Here is a 19360-nt window from a genome sequence, read left to right on the forward strand (position 1 = left end):
GTCTCGCGAGAGGTGGGCGCGAGCCGCGCCGACGTAGAGGAAGGGAGGGGTGGTTTGGGCCCTGCCTGCCGAGCGGCGTCTCTGCGGTGCCGCTCCTCCCCCCACCCCCCGGTACTGACGGCGGACCGCCGCCTTGCCCGGCGTAGCTCTGCGCACACAAAATGGCCGCGGCTGGGCCTACATCGCTGCGATGACGCGGCGGTATCCTTCCGCGTGAGGGCACTTCGCACCTCTCCGGCCCCGTGTCCTTGCGCTGCTGCGGAAATGAGCGCTGCGCGTGCTCGCTTCCGCCCGTACAGAAACGTAAAATAAGGCAGCCCCGTCCCGCGCTCGCGGTGCCGCTGCCCGCCCGGCCGTGTGCCGCAAAGGGGCACCGCAGCGCCGGGGAGAGAAAGGAAAGTCCCGTGGAGGAGCGGCGACCCCGGAACAAAGAGCCGGGCTGAGGGACAGCGACCCACCGACGCATTGGTTAGAGCGGACTGATAGCACTGCCGTCGGTTCTTTGCTACCTCGTGTGTCAGTCATGACTAGCCCGGAGGAGGCAGTACATTGTAAAGCTGCTTCACTTCATGCTCATTTCATGGTACTGTCTGCACACTGGGGAAATGCAGCCCCGCGCTGTTCTGTTAATGCTCTTATTATCTTAATCAGGAATAGTGCTGCAGAACACCTCGCTGTTGTTCGCCCCGTGTGGCTTCGGCAGTGCTGGTCTTCCAGAGCACCAGTACAGCTGTATTTCTGTCACAGACATTGCATCTGTCCTTTAAATTGCTTACACCGCCCCTTTTTCTTTATTCTTTTATCGGGAGCTTTAGATATTTAGTAATATTTCAGTTGTACGTTTCTAATTGTTATTTGAAGCTAATGACCTCCAATGTGACTCCATATATAATAAAGACATTTGGTTTGCCTTCGGCGCCTTGCTGTATAAAAAAGAAATAAAGAACTGCACAGACACCCTATTGAAAGTGTGTGCTTTTCTCTGCTCGAAAATCAAAATTTTTAATCATTTAATACAACGGGTATTGTTAATTTGGTAAATCAAGTTGTGTTTGCATGCATTTCAGCAGTTATGTGTTAAAACCCATCAGTGTTTTGTACTGTCCTTCTTTACAGCCATTACTGTAAATGCTCAGAAATAGGTCTGCATATATTGCTTTAGAATACCTCTTTAGAGAAATATTTTATTGTGCCCAATGTTGTTTGTATATATATATAAATTTAAATATTTACCTTTAAATATGATTGAGAAAAAACTAAAAATAATGTTTGTTAAAGTATGAAAAACAGTCCTATGGCCATTTCTGCAAGTCACAGCACACAGTCCTGTTTGGAGAATGTTGTACTTCTCACCTTCACCTCCTTTTTCTCAAGCTCTAAGGTAAAAATCATGTTGTTTCCCCTCAGCTTTGGAAATGAATAAAGTAGAATTTTTATTCAAGTAGGAACACTTATGTAAGTAAGGCCTTGCAACTTTAATATATTTATGTGCCGTATGTTTGATGAGTTTCTCACCTTTACCATATGCAGTAAGTGCACTGTAATGCTACTTGCAGAGATACCTCATATTAATAATGTAAAATGCAGAGGCACAGATGAGTATGAACGGGTGTGGCAACTTTGTGTAGAACTACCAGGTCTATTTGGGTTTGCTTCATTTTAATTTGATTTTTGAAGCTAATTCTCAGAAGTGTTGAATAGAGCCATGTCTGCCATGTCTAGATCTTATACACCAGTGAAGCTGAGTTAAATTTTCAGAGGTTTATTATGCAAAAATTGGAAACAAAGGGATATCGGCATGGTAATAAACAGTTTGCAGAAAATACCCAGAACAAGCAAGCTGACTTGAATTTGATTGCTTTTTTAAATATAGCATTGCAGGGTTCTTTACAGCCATGTGGTCAGCAACCTCTGACGGGAGTTTTACCAGTTTTCTTCAACTGCTTTCTGACAGCCCAGCAGTGCAAGCGTGAATGGAGATTGCCTTGATATACCACTTCTCTCAGTTTAGAGAGGACTCAAGGGAAAAGCATTCCAGACTTAGTTTATAGCTTAGTGTATCTTGCTTGCACATCAGTGTCAGATTTTTCACTTTGACTGTAAAATGACCAGTCATTTTTACAATTTCAGCATACTGTTCTACCTGTCTCAGAAACAGGAGGAGCAACCGAGCACCCCAGACACCAAGCAGCATTCCACTTACAATCCTTCATTATACACAAGAGGAAAAGGGTCTTCTTTTTTCAGGAAAAAAAAATGCTTCAACAAAAGCAAGACACCATTCTTATTGGTCCATATGGTAGATCATTATTAGTTCCTGTTTGGAGGAAGCAAAAGGCAACAGCTTCTGCTGCTGAAAAACAAAACACTGAGAAGATGAAAAACAACAACAGCTCTCCCTGTTTGCACGTATTACCAGGCCTCAATTTTCTCTTCAGCATCCTGTCCAACTTGTTTTTCCCCTAATTATCATAAACTACGCTTGCAGACAAATCTCTTTTTAGTCTGAGCAAAACTCACCTTATTGAGGTCCTGTCTGATTCAGTGGAGACCACAAGGAATAACATCACAGAGAAAAGCTGATAAAATAAGATAGTTTGATTGCTTTTTTTTAATGCAACAAGTAAAAAAGGCTGAGCTTGCCAACTCAAATGCCTCAGAGTGGAAGAAAAGCAGCTTTGGGATATCACTGGGTTCCATCTAACCAGTGTATTAAGTACCAAAGATCAGCAGCCCTTCCCGTATAGCTGGGGGCTTCTCCTCTTCAAGGAAGGTTGTCACTACTGCCTTTGTGTGCATGCTCAGCTCCCTGGCTACCTCTGTACCCATCACTTCTCTTTATGTTGGGAACAAGACATAGCAAAACCCTTTCACACCTGGAACCCAGCCCAAGGTCAATGCGTTAGGCAGCACAGTTACCTTTCTAAGCAATATAAAAGGTTATTTTGTATTCCAGCTTGGCAACTCTTCATCATCCGTTCTTTCTCAACAACTTCTCTGACATCCTTACTGAAACAATTTCCAAACTATTCCACCATTCCATTGTATAGTAGTGCTTTCTGTCTCACTGCTAGGTGGTGGGGCAAAACATTATTTTAAGCTTTTGCTGCTACATGCAAGGAGTTGTAAGTTCTAACAGTTAAGTCCACACACAAATCCCAGTGAAAAACTTGAGTGCTTTGTTGAATAATGGTGTGCTAAAGTTTCATGGTTTGCATTTTTTGGCCTTCAGGATTTTGCTTAACACTTCATTGCTTAGTACTTTTTTAGTCTTGTAGTGACAATATAGTCTTTTTCAGTTGAAGATTTTCCTGTTCCTTGAAATTCTTGCGAAAAGATGAGAGCTATTTTGCAAGTAAGTTTTGACAACAAAAACTTCATTATGTTACTTGCAGAGACCTAAACAACGGTATGTTTGAAAATTGCTACAGGATATTTATCACTCATCATACAGAGTACTCATTTTTTTTCCCAGCAAAACTACCATTTGATCTAAAGGAACACAGACGCTCCTTTCAAGTCAGCAGCAGTTTGTGTCAACAAGAATGTTTATTTTCTGTGCCAATTCAGCCCTATGGATATTAAGTGAGAAACCTCACAGATGAGCATATGCGTGGTGTAATTACAGTGCTACTTTTGGAAAAAATATAAGTATTCTTGCCATGCTTTTACTAACTACATTATCTTTCTTCATTTGTATGAATTCCTTACATTCATGAACAAGCACACGTTGTATATGTATGGCAAAATAGCATCTTAAAGCAGGGGTGTGAAGGGCCAAGAGGTTAGGCACAGTTGCTAAACCAAGCTTAATTAAGCAGGTGAAACACCTCTCTGGAGCACATCAGAGTTTTATCAGTTTCAGAAGGATGACTTACATCAGTTCAAAAGGATGCTTAATGATGTCCTACTTTATGCCTTTGGAGTGGGTTATTTTTCTCCTCGTTACACCTGTTTTTTTGACCCCTTAGGCTGCCTTTAGACTGAATGCTGAGGCTGCAGGAGTTAACACTTTTACCAAAACTGACCACACTTTTGCAGCAATACAATTTGGCCTATTGTGTTTACTAAAGGAGATATCAAAAGACTGTCTGTAGTCCTTCCAAGATATGGCTATTGTTTTTTATCACGTTGAGGTAAGTGACTGCTAGTCAGATTCAAACCACCTTAACTCTGTTGCTCTTCTAATGCTTCTTCGAGGATGCAAACATACACAGCGAACCACAGTCTTTAAGAAGTGTCTGGGTTTGACAAATGGTTTGAACAGTTTACTTAATATGAGGTAAACATTTAGGTAAGATGTACAGGATTAAAATTTATTATTCAAACAGGCTAGGTAACATATTTAATGACTCCTTAGTATAGGTAAGTCTGGTCAGACTTCAGAACGTGCTGGGTTGGCCGATTTGAAGTGCCAGCTTCAATTCATCTGGCTTGCTGTATTTTAAGTTCAAATTTCATTGTTTGATTAGGTATAGGAAGTTATTTAGCCTGTGCTAATCATGACACTGGTTGTGTACTTTACACTGAAGCATAAAAAGCCCATCCTCTTAGCCAAGACAGGACGCTTCCCCAGAGAGCACCAGGAGGTCCAGAAGTCCAGGAGCAAGGATTCTATCTGAGCCCACCCCCCAGAACTTCTGCAAAGTACCTGCCTTAACCATCTCCTCCAATAGTTTGAGCCAATAGTTTGCCTCTAAAGTTCTGGTCAATAGTTTGTGTATTTCTAGCTAAATAGACATTACGCTTCAGATGAGATAGCAGATTGACTTTATATTTTCAGTTAGAGACTTTTTTCTTTGTTTTATACAAAATATGGGTATGTTTCCCTGGCAAAATTACATAACCTTGTACATTGCAGAACTTTAATTGTTTGATGCCTTATTGACAAAATGTATAATAATGATTTAAGTAAATAAGAAACTCCACAAAAGTACTTCAGTGTGTTTTGTTTTGTCTTTGAACTGACAAGAGTGTGTGCTATGTATTCAGACAACGGATTTAACTAGCCAAGTATTGTGTTGCTGTGACTTTTTTTTTTTTTTTTTTTGTCCTTTTGAACAATCTCATTTTTAAAGATTTGGCTGATCTTCTCAGTTTCTGGTATGTCCCAATTAAAATGTCCAAGAGCTTGCTTAGACCTCAAATATCCAGGTAATTACAGACAACTATGGCTCTTGGAAGGAAGGAATATTATTCTAGTTTGCTGTCTTATTGTCATTTGGGAAATATTGCTGGTGACTGTAAATCACCAGTACTGAAATTAGCCAGCTGTTACACCATTCATCATGATGGTTACAGGGATGGATCACAGCAGTATTTCTGAGTGAGTGGGTTGTGACACACAGAGTAGTCATGAAACATGGTTAGATGATGGCACCTCAGTGAAAATTTTGCACAATATAGAGCAAAGGCAACCTGGCTTCTCCACTCCTGAGAACTTATTTTTCAAGGTCAAGCATGCTTTTCAGCCTCTCAGGAAATACAACATAATTTGTCACTTTTACAGCCAATAAATGTCAGTTCCTTTCTACAAAGACAATGAGGGCTGCAATTTCTTCCTTTTTTTTTCCACATTCAATAATGGTATTTCATCTGATTAAAAAAAAAAAAAACTGAGAAAAATATTGTTTTAAATATTTGTTAGCAGAATCTAGAGATGCTCATTTGCCCAGTCATACCGTTTTAAATGGGAGATAATTTGTTGGTCCCTTCTGAATATTTGGAGGCCTGTTACGTGATTTTATGATCTCTGCTCAGTTCCCATGTAAGAAAAACAAACACTGCTCTAATTAGGCAGAGAGATTTTTGGAGACTAAATGATCCTCCTTACATCGTTTAGGATATTTGACAGTAACAAATCATATCAGACAGGCAATCTGACCAACGATGCGTAGCACCCACCCACTTATACTGTACCTGTTTCCCAAATAATTAGAACATTTCAGTCCCCTAAGCCGTCAAAATCACATTTTGCTCAGGCATCAAACTGACATAAAAGTGTAAAAGAAAGAAAGAAAGACAGAAAGAAAGACAGAAAGAAAGAAAGAAGAGAGAGAGAGAGAGAGAGAAAGAAAGAGAGAAAGAAAGAGAGAAAGATAATTAAGTTCCTCTTGGGGAAACAGTTTAAAATGTTCTCAAACATCTTAATAAACTTACTGTAGACACTTGTGACAAGAATAATTTTCAGTAACAGACTTTCTGCCCTAGAAAGAAAGTAGAATAGATCTTTTCTTATTTTCCAAGAGCACTCTCCTGGCATGTTGATCAAGATGAATGCTTCTTAACTACTGTGTATTTCTTTTTCATTTTACATTTAATTTATACCTTTTATATTAATTAGGCCTGCATTTCCTGTAAACCTTGTAAGCTTTGAGATGGCATGGTTATCACCTGCTTTTTGTGACAGCTGCTTTCACTGCTGATTAGAAAACATAAACTGATTTTTAAAAAATGCATATACTTTACCAGCTTCATAGCTCCTTGTACTGGGGTCAAGCACAGGACTCATACAGAATTCCAACAGTATGATAAAGGGTAAGTAAGAAAGTAATTTAAAAGCTTCAAGGCAATAGCCAACTACCTAAGTCTGGAAGTGCACTGAGCCACAGCTGACCTGCAGGAGCTTAGCTGGAGCTAGCCCTGAAAAGGGAGGCAGACTCAGGAATCTCCAGCTGTAGGTACACAGCAGCCTGAGGAGGAATGATAAACTGCTGTTTTACTGTGGTGTCAGTGGGCACCACGACACAGGAAGAAGTCAGAGCAGAGTGCAGTCGTGCTGCGGAGAGCGTGTACTCTGTCCTCAGCAGGGGAAGCCAGTAGTTTTTCTGTGCTATAATTAGTCACTGCCAATGAATGCACGTTGCGTCACAGGAATTAGGCTGTGCCGTGCTCACCTTTGCCTTCCAAAATTAAGGAAATATCGAGCAGTGCCAGCTATTACACCAAGGGAGTAAAGTACTTGGAACAAATACACTCTTAGCTCTCCAGTCAAGGGTATACGGCCTTCACTGACAGCAAAGATGAATGCAGTTTAAAAGGGGACAGCGCCACCAAGAACAAATTGGTGCATAGCACTTCTTTGCCTTAAGATTCCAATGATAAGATAGTAAGTTGTGTTTTTTGATAGCAGCATTTCTTCACACCTGCCCGTTGAGCAGCTTGTGCTTCACATATTATGCTTTGTCCTCTGTAGGTCCTTCAGTGCATGGGAGGATGTGTCTGTTTTTCATCACTGCAGCTTCCTCCCAGGGGACAGTCTGGGGATTTCGTAGCCTGGTTTATTGAAACAAGCCAGCCAGAACCTGCCACAAATTGGTAAGGTATCTGGTATGTTGGGAGCATATTAGTGAATCCTAAGAATGCTTGTTCTGATTTGAATAAAATTTGTGAATTAGCAACTCCCTGGAAGCCAATGAAGTTCCAAACCTACAGAAGTCTTTATGCAACCAGAGATCAGTCTGGATCATGTGAGCAGTTACCTGTCCAATCAACTAAATAATGAGGATGGAAAGACTGGATCCACGTTTAGAACTCACTGCAATATTATATTTACTGTACACTTTCTTGTGCATCATCAGTACTACTTTATCGATGCTCCCTACAACAGTGTCACATCGTGCAACATCAGTTACTTCCCATGCTTTATTTAAAGGCAGTAGGAACTAGTAGCCCAGCATAACTTTTTGGATATTCATAGTTTCATCTTGTGTTATTTTTGCAAACATTCTAGTGACTGTAGAAACCACTACTGTGGACCAATGCTAACCATTGCATAAAAAGACAGCCCAAGCTTGGAGAAAACTAACAGTGTAAAAAGAGAGTAACTGTTTGCTTTAGGGACATCAACACTGAACACACCTGTTCATTCTTGGGCTGGAATTTTCTTCAACTTTGTATAATACCCCAACCCATAACTTATGGGCAGCACTTCTCCAAGATATTCCCAGCAGTACTAGTCAGAAGGAGAAGTTAAATTGTTATGCCCATGGCTGTGAGATCAAAGAATGGTTATTTCTTAGGAACAACTAAATGTAGACTCTACTGCTCTGTTTGCTCTTGCACAAAGATGCTGTGTTGGAATTTGAACCAGTCCTTAGAAATCTTGCTAATTTTCTTCCATTCTTTTCACCAATTAATGCACTACAACCTGTGGCAATAAGCAGCATTGTGTCACAAGGAATTTTAAAATGCAGCAATAATACGTGCTACAGTAGGACACTACAGCTACATAGGCAGTTACAATAGCATCTGCTTTCAAAACATAATTGTTACATTGTAAAATTCTTAGACATTAGATAGATGATAAAATTATTTAGCAGTAATTTCACAGTGTGGTAGTCATGCTATCACAAAATTACCCTGCTGATTCTTTGCTAAATGCAATTTATTTTCCTAACCCATTTTTCTCTCAAACACAGTGCACACCAGAGAGAAGTAGGTATTTTCAATAAATGCTAGCAGCAGCCACTTAAAGTGCCACTTCTGAACGTCAAGTGAAAGCGTGACATTGGCAGCTTTCTTCTAACAGCAATTAAGCTCTGGATGTGAAAATAAGAAATGAAAACCCAAATGAAAACCTTGCTTGCAAAGCAATTACAACTCACTTACAATGTTCATCAACATAAAGTGGGAAAGTAATCTCCTACAGATGGTCTTACAGATTATGGGGTTTTTTTTTAAGCCAAATTCCTTATTTTTTTAGACTCAATTTTTTAATACCTGGGTATTGATAATGCTGCATATTGATGGACTACATGAAATGAATCACAGCTCCTAGGGCCCTCCTGGACTGTAATGATTTTGCTACTTTTCAGGAAACAGAAGAATAAGAGATCTTCACATTCATCAGGAACAGCAACCAATCAAACCCCACTGTGAAATAATTCAAACACACAGGGAGGGATCTAGCTTCCTCTAGATAGAGACATGCATTTGCATGACACTCAACTCAATGGTGATAGACTACTCTAGTTGACAACAGTAGTTTTGTCTGCTGCATAGATTATTCTAGGCATTCAGTATTGATAATGCGAAATGCCAATTCTGAGAAAAATAAAACATATAAATATCATCTGTAAGTGTTCTTTTCCTTTGCAATCCTAATGTGTTCTAGATAGAGCAGTAAGTATTAATTCATTTTACAGCTGAATTAAAGGTACAGGGACATTAAACAAATTATGAAACATAACAGAGGGGGAACACAAGCTGCTTCTTTTCACCCATGTCCAGTTGATTGGCCCGACTTTTGGATGCTGAAGGCAACTGTTACTTCTGCTGTGAGCTGGACTAATGCAGCTTTTAGTAACATTATACTTAGTAGAATAAACTCTACCAAACACAATTTGCATCTCTATCATTAATTTTTCTACTATTCTTATTGAAGCACTCATAGTAGCAAGTTAATTGGGCTGGTTCTCTTCTGAGCTGTATTCTGGTAATCTTTTGTAGAAGACCTGAGCTAGCATTAATTACGTAGATCTCTTCATGTGGGCTTCATGCTGCTTCCTATCTGCAACGTACCTACTGGCTGAAAAATCCTGGTGGTGGAGGATTCCTAGTGCTGAAAGCAATAATCACATTCCAGTATTGATGACTGTTCAAGTATCTATGCTGGGCTTTTTGTGCTATTTTTATTTCAACTGTTCCTATATATCCTATCCAGTGGCCAAGTTCAGTACAAAATGTATAGGAAGAGCCAATCTCTACTTTTAAAAATTCACAAAGCATAGCTACATATGCAAGCGAGATCTTCCAGATAGCAGCACTGAGACTTGAGGCATAAGGAAACATGCACTTGTCAGCATGTGTTGGAAAGGATATTGTAACACCCTAAAGCAGCTGTGGAGTACGAATGTCCCTGTAGGGAATTCTATTTCTGTAACAGAAAAAAGATGTACGATGTCACGGCTGCCTGGTGAACCCATGTTAACTGATCTTAAGTTCTCGCCCTGTAATGTAGTCCCTAAAGATGGGCAACTGTGTAAAATGTTGTTCTTTTCTGCAGGAGAAGCTTCAGCTTCCATGTTTCCCTCTAAGTCAAAAAAGAAGTCTATGGTCAAGCTAGAGAGTGAACACAGACCTCCTGAGCCCCAGTTCAAACTGGATGTCCAAAGATCACCCTTCGGTTAGTAGCCTTCACTTTCTTTAATTTTCCCACAATTTCTGACTTTACCCCTTCAAATACCAAAACTACTCACGACTCATGTTGACAGACTCTTCTGCAGGCAGGCAAGATGTGTGAGTGGTTCCCCTCTGCAACACGTGCAGAGTTTGATGGCGTGCTGAGTGGAGCACAGATCCAAAGGTGGCACAAAAGATGTTCTGGAGCTTCAGTGAAAGGTCAGCTGTGCTTCCAGTATCACAGCTAGCATCCAGAGCAGGAAAAAGGATGGAGGGAAGGATGGAGGCTCTCAGCTTCAGTATGAAGTTGTTTAATTCAGAGCTGGAGGATTTACCCTGTGTATCTTTAGATTATACATTCTTTCCCCAGTTTCATAAACAAGGTTACATCATGACAGATGTCATTTGTAAACTGTGCAGAATAATCAAACATTTTGCTCTTTCATTATCTTGTCTAACAGCAGGCATTTGCCTACCTAAGAAGGAATCACCTTAGGACATCAGACATAGTCATTACAAGGCCAAACGTAGGTGAGGCAGGGAAAGGAGATACTCTAAGATCAGAAACTATTCTTGCTAGCTAGAGAAGGTGATTCATGAGGAAATGTTTGTATAGGGTCACAGATAAGAAAGCAACCTGTGCTCAGAGCTCTGCGGGATGAGCACGCACGCAGGGGGTTCCTGACCCACACGGTATGAGACTCAAGGCGAGGGGCGGCAGGACTGTCCGACCTGGAATGACCGCGTACTCCCATCCTTCCATTGGCTACAGAGGGACAAGGCGTTGTGCACAAGGCCGGCTCTCCCGCACATCGCACAGAGCCGCTCGGGTACGGCGCGCCCTGTGTAAGCCGGAGCCCAGCACTGGGCGAATGGGCCTCTCTTGGTAGTATCAGCACCCTCAGCACTCACACTGTCGCACCTCAGAGGAGTTATGGTATCGTATGAGAAACATCAACCACATGAAGAAGTTTTTTGTCTTTTACCTCGGTATTTTAGGAGCGTCAACGTGACACGCGGCTGTAACAAAGCAGGGTGGCAGTCACGCACGGCAGACATAATGAAAGCCAAATTCCTTCTCCTCCCTACCTTAGGTCTCCCGGTGAGAGCCGCCGGACCGAGAGAGAACCGCCGGCCGCCCCGCTCGCCTCAGCCCCGCGCCTCACCGAGGCGGCGCTCAGCCGCACCCACCGCCCCTCCCATCGCGGCGGCCGCCGCCGCCCGCGCGCCCCCTGCGGCGGTGGGGCGGGCCGAGCGGCGGGGGCGGGCCGGGCCGTCCCTCCCCGTGGCGCGTGCGCGCTGGGGGCAGGCTGAGGAAGCGGGCGGCGCTAACGGCCGTCGCGCGGTCCCTCCTCTCGCTCCTCCTCGGGGGTCGCCGCCATGGTGCTGGAGAGCCTGGCGCGCATCGTTAAGGTTCAGCTGCCCGCCTACCTCAAGCGCCTGCCATTGCCCGAGAGCGTCGGCGGCTTCCTCCGCCTCACAGGTAGGCGGAGGCCCGGCTCCCTTCCCGCCGTCCTCCCGGCGGCGTGGGGGGCGCGGCGGGGCCGGGGGCCGTCCCGAGGGGTGGGTCTGTGGCGGGGCTGCCGAGGCCGGGCGGGCTGCGGGGGGGCGAATGGTCCGCGGACGTTCTACTGCCGGTACGCGGTTACAGAAGGAAAGGTGCCCGGCAAGGGCTAGGATGTAGCAGCCGGGGGAAGCTGTAGGAAAAAGTAAAGCGTATCGGGCTGAACCGCCCGCGTAACGTGACGCTGTGCCCGCCGGCACCAAAGCTGCTTCTCCCTTTGCTTAGAAGGGTAAAGATAGCGTCTGCACGCATCTAACGAGCGCAGCGGGAGAGAGCTCCTCCTGGGAGCCTGTTACGTAGTGTGCCGTGTTAATGCAGGCAGAGCCTCCATGAAGGGGTTGGTTTGGTGATAAGAAGCGAGGGGAGTGCTCCAGCCTACTATCTGGGAGTGGAAAAGGTCCTCCAAGTGTGGAATCAACCCCACGTGTTCTTCCTGCAGCACTAAGCTGCGTGACCTCAGCAGCGCTGCAAAATGGTTTCACTGAAAACCAGGCTTGGGTACTCGTCACAACTTGTTCACGCTCCTTGTAAATGTAAAAGTTGTTCTGCCTTCCTCGGGACAAGGAAACCTGCTCCTAATGAACTGTTCCTCCGTCTGCACAACTACTCTCTCATTTGGAAATGCCATCAATTAAAAAAGGAAACTGAGCTGTTCTGAACTTGAAGCAGAGGGATATAGCGAAGGGCAGAACAGGCCAGCTTGTCATACCCTCAGCTTTTGGCAGTTTCCCACTTAACTCATTGCCTCTTAACCTCAAGCCCTAGTTATGATTTATTAAACGTAGAAATACCTGAGCTTAATCTCACCTTGTTTCACTTTTTCAGATGTTTTTGTAACAGGATTAATGTGCAGTCTCTGTGTTTGTTCACACTACACAGCAATTATAGCAAAACTTCTGAAGGTAAAAGCAGTGAAGGAGAAGGGAAAGAATCTGTGTGACCTTAGGCTCGAAAGCGGATATCTGAATTATCACACTGCTGCTTAGATCCCTCTTCCAGTTTCTTGTCGTAGCTGTTTTGCCTTTCCCTTCTCAAGTTCTCCGAAATGAAGTCAGTTGTCTCATGGTAGCTTTGCTTTTTATCCTGGTACATTTCATTAAGCTGGAATACTGATTAACCGCAGAATAACATGTGCTAGCAGTGATAAAAGAGAATTTTAAGGTCTCTGAGAACCTATGTGCTAGTCCCCTTTCCATGGTGAGCCCTGTGAGGGATGTCTCACACTTAGTGTATGTTTTAAGAGGGACTTTGATGTGACAAGCTGCTGGGCATGAAGAGGACAGGGAATGGCCTCAGACGGCACCAGAGGAGGTTCAGGTTAGATGTTAGGAAAAATTTCTTCTCCAAAAAAGTGGTCAGGTGCTGGAATGGGCTACCCGGAGAGGTGGTGGAGTCACTGACCCTAGAAGCGTTCAATAGATGCTTAGATATGGTACTAAGAGATACGGCTTAATGGGAAAATATTGGTGGTGAATGGACAGTTGGACTGGATGATCTTGGAGGTCTGTTTCAACCTTGGCGACTTTATGATTCTAAGTCCTTTGTGTTTAATTTGTATAGCAATCACAGAGTCCTTAGAGTTGGAAGGGACTTAGGTCATCTAGTCCAGTTCTCCTGCACAGCTAGTCAGGTTGCTCAGAGCCTGGTCCAGCCTAGCCTTGAATATCTCCAGCACAGGGCTTCTACCACATCTCTGGGCAACCTGCTCCAGTTTGCGGGAGGCAAAGGGGGAAAGCCAGACTCTTTTCAGCAGTGCACGGCTATAGGACAAGGGGAAATGGTCATAAACTGAAGCATAGGAAGTTCTTCACAAATAGTGCATAAGAACCTCTTCACAGTGAGGGTAACGGAGCACTGGAACAGCTGCCTGGAGTGGTTGTGGAGTCTCCTGGATGGCTATTTGTGCAGCTTGGTCAAGGGAGCCTGCTTTGCAGAGGGATTGGACTACATGATCTCTAGAAATCCCTTCCTACCCATACAATTCTGTGATTCTGTGAAGGTTCTCCTGCTCCCCACTCCTCCCAGTCCACAGGTCTGTGGTGTTTTGTTTTTTGTTTAATTTGTAACAGTATCTTGTCTCTCCTGCCTTAGAAGCGTGGCGGTTGTTTTTTCAATCAGGAGGTATGATCCTGCGGCAATAATTAAGTCAGTTTACAGTTAAGGTATACCATGGTGTAACACGGTTTTTCCAAAGACACCTAGATTAGAAGTATCCAAATAAGTTACTGACTAGTGAGGACAAAATTCTTTATCAGTTCTTAGTGTGATACAAATGCTAATTAATAACTGTGATAAGTAATACTCTCGTACTTCCTATTCCCACTTGTTTCTAGTTTCCTTTCTAAAACGCTGCAGCAGACATCTTCCTCTTTCACTTGGATGAACCCAAGTGGTTAAGAGTCTCCCACAGAAATGACTAGAGGCCCAGTGAGTTGTTCTGTCAGGGAGTTTCAGACTACTGATGTATTGTGTGTCTGGTTGTTATTTTTTTACTACTTAGTTAGGTCTAACCAGCTCATGAATGTTTTTCAGATGTTAAGTCTTTTCTGATACTGGTACCTCAGTGAGCCAGCAGACTATAAAATGGAGGTTGTGTTCGTTTGGTTGGGTATGGTGCAGAGTGAGAGCCTGGCTAACTGTCTTGCCAGATCTCTTTTCTCAAGACAGTCTGTGAGAAGTTTGCCTTAATGGCTCCTGTTATTATTCTGTGCTTTCAGACAGTGGGCAGGGAGAGAACGAAATACACAGCAGTTGGTGGGACTGTGTTGTCTGTTGTAGTCCAGAACTGAATGTTTCTATTCAGGTGATTTTGATTTTTAATGAGCTTGTTCACATTTTGTTCCAGAAGGGTGGAACTGCTTAAGTTTTTGCTTAATTTTTATTTACAGTAATGACAAAATAGAAAAACAGTTACTGCTTTTTAGGAAGCACAGTAATTTATATAGCACTGAGATACTTCTATATAAACGTGTACTTCTATACGTTTCCAGTTAGGTTTTTATTTAGGGCCCAAAACGTGTTGAGGGAACTGAGAAAAGAACAGTAGAGACCAGTCTATTGTGGTTACTCATAGGAAATTCTGTAAAATAAATAAATAAACAAATAATTGTGCTTAAGAACCACTGTAAATTCCAGCATGGAAGGACTGGGTTGAAAGTTCTTGCAGTGCCACAATCATTTATATAGCTGTGGTGTGTTCTCAGTGAAGTGCCAGTAAGCATGGATTTTACTCGAAAGGCTGTAGGAAGCTCAAGGAGCACAAAACTATTCCCACAAAGTATTTTAGTTACATGGTGTATTTCCAGAACCTTCAAACTGTTAAGAGAGAGCCACTGCATTATAACTGGAAAGGTGTTAGCATTAGTCTTTGCTTTATTGCTGTTCTATAAAGCTTAATTTTATTCCTAATATGATTTGAGAGCTCAGAGTCTTACCTAGCATCTTCAGCTTTATTCTATTGCATTTCCTTTCTTGTGCACCTTAATCTTAAAAAACAAAGTGTAGAACAAATTTTTTGCTATGTTCTGATTCTAAATCACTTAAAAGGGGATCTTGATTATAGTATCTTCTTTTACAGAGTACTCGTGCAGCTATTTGTGCTCCAGCACGTTCAAGTTCTTTGTTTCCCAATGTAAAATATTTTTTTAACATTCTTCCATTTCTTTGATTCTTCAGAAACTGAGAAGAATGTTCTCTCTAATGCTGCATGCATACTAAAATTGCACTGGAGTACTGTCACAGCTTGTTGCTTTGGAAAAGTTTATCCACCTTTAAAACAAATCTTCTGGCAGGTGCTGATGTTTTCTTTCCAAGTTCAGTAAATCTTTTTCAAACTTGTATGTCTAGATTTCTAATGATGTAGCAAGGCTGCTATGTCTGCAGGGGATACTTGAATCTCTTATGTGTATTTAGAAGTTTCTCAGCATGGTAAAAAGCATTTTCTGTGGCTTGACTTATCTAAAGGTACTTAGTCCATCTCTGGACTTTTTCTTTCTGTATTTGCATTGTAGAAACTGGTTGCAGATTCCTGAGCAAATAGAGCTCTGAAAAATAAAGCACCAAAAAACTGGTGAAGGCTAGCCAGTGCTTAAAATACATAATCTGTGTTGTATCTGCCAAAAGTTTCTAAACAAAACGTGGAACAAATCAAGCATGGAAAACATCAAGAAGGTAAAAGTCTGAAATAAGCAATAAAAAATTATTATAAAACATATGGATAGCTCTTCATATATAGAACGTAAGATAGCAGCATTGCATTTTTTAGTAACTTCCCACGGGTAGTCATGCCCAGACTGTTAGTTCATGCTGGTTGTGACTTCAGGTGAGCAGAACTGCAGTAATTATTTTAGTACTTTTTTTACTTTTTTTGAATTTATTTTCTTCCACTTAGTCATTCTGTAGAGTATTAAAACTGAACTTGAGATAAAATTCCATGAGTCCAGTTTGTACCTCAGCTACAATAAAATTCAGACTTTTAACCTGTAGCTGTTGTTTTCTGACTCTTGTGAAGTCTCACCTGCCTTCAGCCCTGCTAACTCTGCAGTCTTGTTCCCTACCTGACCTCTGAACCATTTCAGAGTAGCTGGTGCTGCACTAGACTGAAGTGCTTTAAATTCCACTTGTCTTTAGTTTCAGAATGGCTGCGGTTATTGCCTTTCCTGGGTGTGCTGGCCTTGCTTGGGTACCTCGCTGTTCGTCCGTTCCTTCCCAAGAAGAAACAGCAAAAAGATAGCTTGATTAACCTCAAGATCCAGAAGGAAAATCCAAAAGTAGTGAATGAAATAAACATCGAAGATCTGTGTCTCACTAAAGCTTACTGCAGGTGTTGGCGTTCTAAGACGGTAAGTTACCTTGTTGCTGCTTCAGGATGAAAGGCTGAAATTTGCAGTATTTTTATCAATTTTGTGGTGGTAGATGGCAGCAAGTTGGCCTGTTGTTTTTCTCTTGAGGGTGGAACAGGCTTTTGGTTTCTGAGAATTACATAGTTCTTTTCTCTACCATAAATTTACCTACATGCAGAGAGAAACTGTTCAATCTTGAAAAATAGCACAGTATGGTTTTCCTAGAAAATTTACCAAGTGACCATCTGTGAAAAGCATCATTAAAGCAGGCCTTAAGATTTGAAAATAGAAGGTAAACTACTATATGATGCAAAAATGGTATTTAGAACATTTTTCATATTAGAATGAAAATGGGACCTGTGTTTAGACAGAGCATATCCCCAGAACAACTAATTGATGACTGCTTTCAATAGTCCATGTCCTGAATCAAATAAAGGTAGATGGGCATTTTTCATCTAGTGTCTTATGATTCTGACATCACTCTAATTTTGGCTTCTTTGGACTGAGTGGTTTCCTGCTTTAACAAAAAATTGTGCCCTCAACCTAAGGAGGTCTCTGAAATTCTCTCCCTTCAGAAAAATCACTTCAGCAAAGTATCAGTTTTGCTTAAAACAGTACTTTCTGGTTGCAGAAGATTAAATCTATTAAAAGCAGTTTTACTGGTGCCACAATACACTGGTAGCTGTGGTTGCTGCTTCGTTCAGAGTACTTTCACGGAGAAGGCTTTGTCTCTAACTTTGTCTAAGAACAGCTATTTTAGGATCTCACAAACTCAATTACCTGTTAGCAATGTGGTGGTTTGCTTTTTTTTTTTTCTTCAGGAGGAATGGGGGGGGCAGGCTTTTTTTTTTTTTTTAGCTAGTAACATGTCACAGGTCTGATAGGGGAAGGGAGTTTGCTGAAATGGGGCATAGTTGGAGAAACTATCAGGTTTGATAATGTGTTCTCAGCAAAGGAAGGACTGTGAAAATCACTGTGTAGTTGTTGTACAGAGATGTACTAATCTCTTGTTTGTTTTCTTCTAGTTCCCTGTCTGTGATGGCTCTCATAACAAGCACAATGAATTAACAGGAGATAATGTAGGACCACTAATACTCAAGAAGAAAGAAGTATAGCAAATGGATTAAGAATTTGCTAATGACTGATGAGTCTTTTATACCACTGTAGTTGCAAGGAACAGCATTTTATTATTATATGATTGGTATGATTTAGTCCAGTGATTGCTGTAGATTTTTATTGAGATAAACTACATCTAGACAGTATTAGATCTGTCACTGTTTTGATACTTTATTCTAAGAATTATTATGTCTGCTTTGTAAAACTGTAAAGTAACTATTTCTGTAAATAAGTCATTTATTTCAACAATAAAATGACTTCCTGCAGTTAAGCCTTTTTTGTATGAACATGCAGTAACAAAAACGTTCCTATTACTGGTTGACCTGCTTACCTAGAAATGTTGCCCCTTTATTCTGGGTCCATTCGTCATTCATGCGCATGTAAGGAAGCTCTTTGAAAGTTCACTTGCACTGCAGATGCTATTTCTTTTAGCAGGGACAGTCATAGGAGGAATTGGCTAAATGACAGAACCAAGAAAGAAGTAAAACTGTGTTCTTGGCTTGTTACTGACTCATTAGTAGGGCAAGTCAGAACTTTGCTGTGGTATGGCTTAACTTCAGTTATAGGTAAATAATTGCTACTTATTCAGCTGTTAGACTCCACACTTATTCTTCTAATGTGCTTTATTCTTTAATGAAAGACTGCTTGTTTAAAAGTAGAACTTTAGATGCATGCCCCAATTTTAGACAATTGTCTGAAGGGAAGATCTTGACTATTCTTTAACAAGCATTTCATTTGACCTGTTCTTAGTTAAAAGGGGAAGCCCCACAGCAGCATACTGTTGTCAAAGCTTATCACCCCAGTGCTGAAACAAAAAGTGAGTCAGGAAACAGTTCTCATACAGTGGCTGTCAAAACAGCAGTGGAACTAGCAGAGACAGTCCCTGCATTTTTAACAGGTGTGGTTCTAGGTGCTAAAAGCTCTTGCCACACAACAAACTGTGACAGATTAGGATGTGACTGTGGGTTAAATGACTGCTTTTTACAAAGTGTACTGAAACCACAGTAAAATCTATCCTTATTTAAATGTTTCATGGGAACCTCATCCTAATGGATGAAAGCAGCCTGTAGACACTATTGTATTAGGATCTAACACTTATAGAGGAAGAACAGTAATGTAAATATCTTGTATTATACTCTGTTTTCACTCTTAGATGCGGTATACTGAATGCTAAGTTCAATTCTTGCGTTTGATGGAAAAAATGCCAGGTGAAATAGAAAAACTCACAGCCCATTACAGCAGTTATTCTACATGAGTCTTTATGCACTTCCAGCTTCTATCAGGATACTCTCACATTCAAATAATTTCACTTCTTTCTGTGTACAGCAATCCTCTTTTCTGTTGTTCCACTTAAACAAATGCTGTTAGGGTAAGTGGTGCAGCAGCAGTGATTTTTCTCCCACAAATCTCCTTTAAAAAGAATGACAATGTAATGTTTAGCCTCTTGACTCCACCTCTCACACAATTTGTTTTTCCCCTGCTTTCAGTTTGATGAAACTACTGCTAAACTACCTGCAACTGCGGCTACAGAAACACATGGTGTTTGGTTTGTATTTGCTTATGTCTCTATAGGAATGGAACTTACATGAAGTATAGTATAGAAACAACAGTGCTCACTGTTCCTTTTTAGAAAGGACATCTTATTTATTTCTACAAGATCATCATCTATCTTGCTTACAATTTTTTTTTTTTTTTACTATTTCCCTGCATTTCAAAA

At 41.6% G+C, this 19360-nt stretch overlaps 1 protein-coding gene across 1 annotated transcript; it reads left to right on the forward strand.

Annotated features, from left to right (window-relative positions):
- Positions 1-11415: 11415 nt before the first annotated feature.
- Positions 11416-17909, forward strand: CISD2 (CDGSH iron sulfur domain 2). The gene is made up of 3 exons (XM_031608809.2): positions 11416-11605; positions 16316-16527; positions 17553-17909. The coding sequence occupies exons 1-3, from the start codon at positions 11503-11505 to the stop codon at positions 17640-17642; spliced, it is 405 nt and encodes a 134-aa protein (XP_031464669.1). The 5' UTR covers positions 11416-11502; the 3' UTR covers positions 17643-17909.
- The last annotated feature ends 1451 nt before the right edge of the window (positions 17910-19360 follow it).

Source organism: Phasianus colchicus, chromosome 4 (assembly GCF_987193195.1).
Source record: "Phasianus colchicus chromosome 4, bPhaCol1.hap1.1, whole genome shotgun sequence".
Lineage (NCBI taxonomy): Eukaryota > Metazoa > Chordata > Aves > Galliformes > Phasianidae > Phasianus > Phasianus colchicus.

Excerpts from the sequence above, each read along its gene's own strand:
- CISD2 (XM_031608809.2), top strand. The coding sequence starts at position 11,503 with ATGGTGCTGGAGAGCCTGGCGCGCATCGTTAAGGTTCAGCTGCCCGCC. Across the intron at positions 11,606-16,315 it reads CGGCTTCCTCCGCCTCACAG|TTTCAGAATGGCTGCGGTTA; the intron begins GTAGGCGGAGGC and ends ACTTGTCTTTAG. Across the intron at positions 16,528-17,552 it reads GGTGTTGGCGTTCTAAGACG|TTCCCTGTCTGTGATGGCTC; the intron begins GTAAGTTACCTT and ends GTTTTCTTCTAG.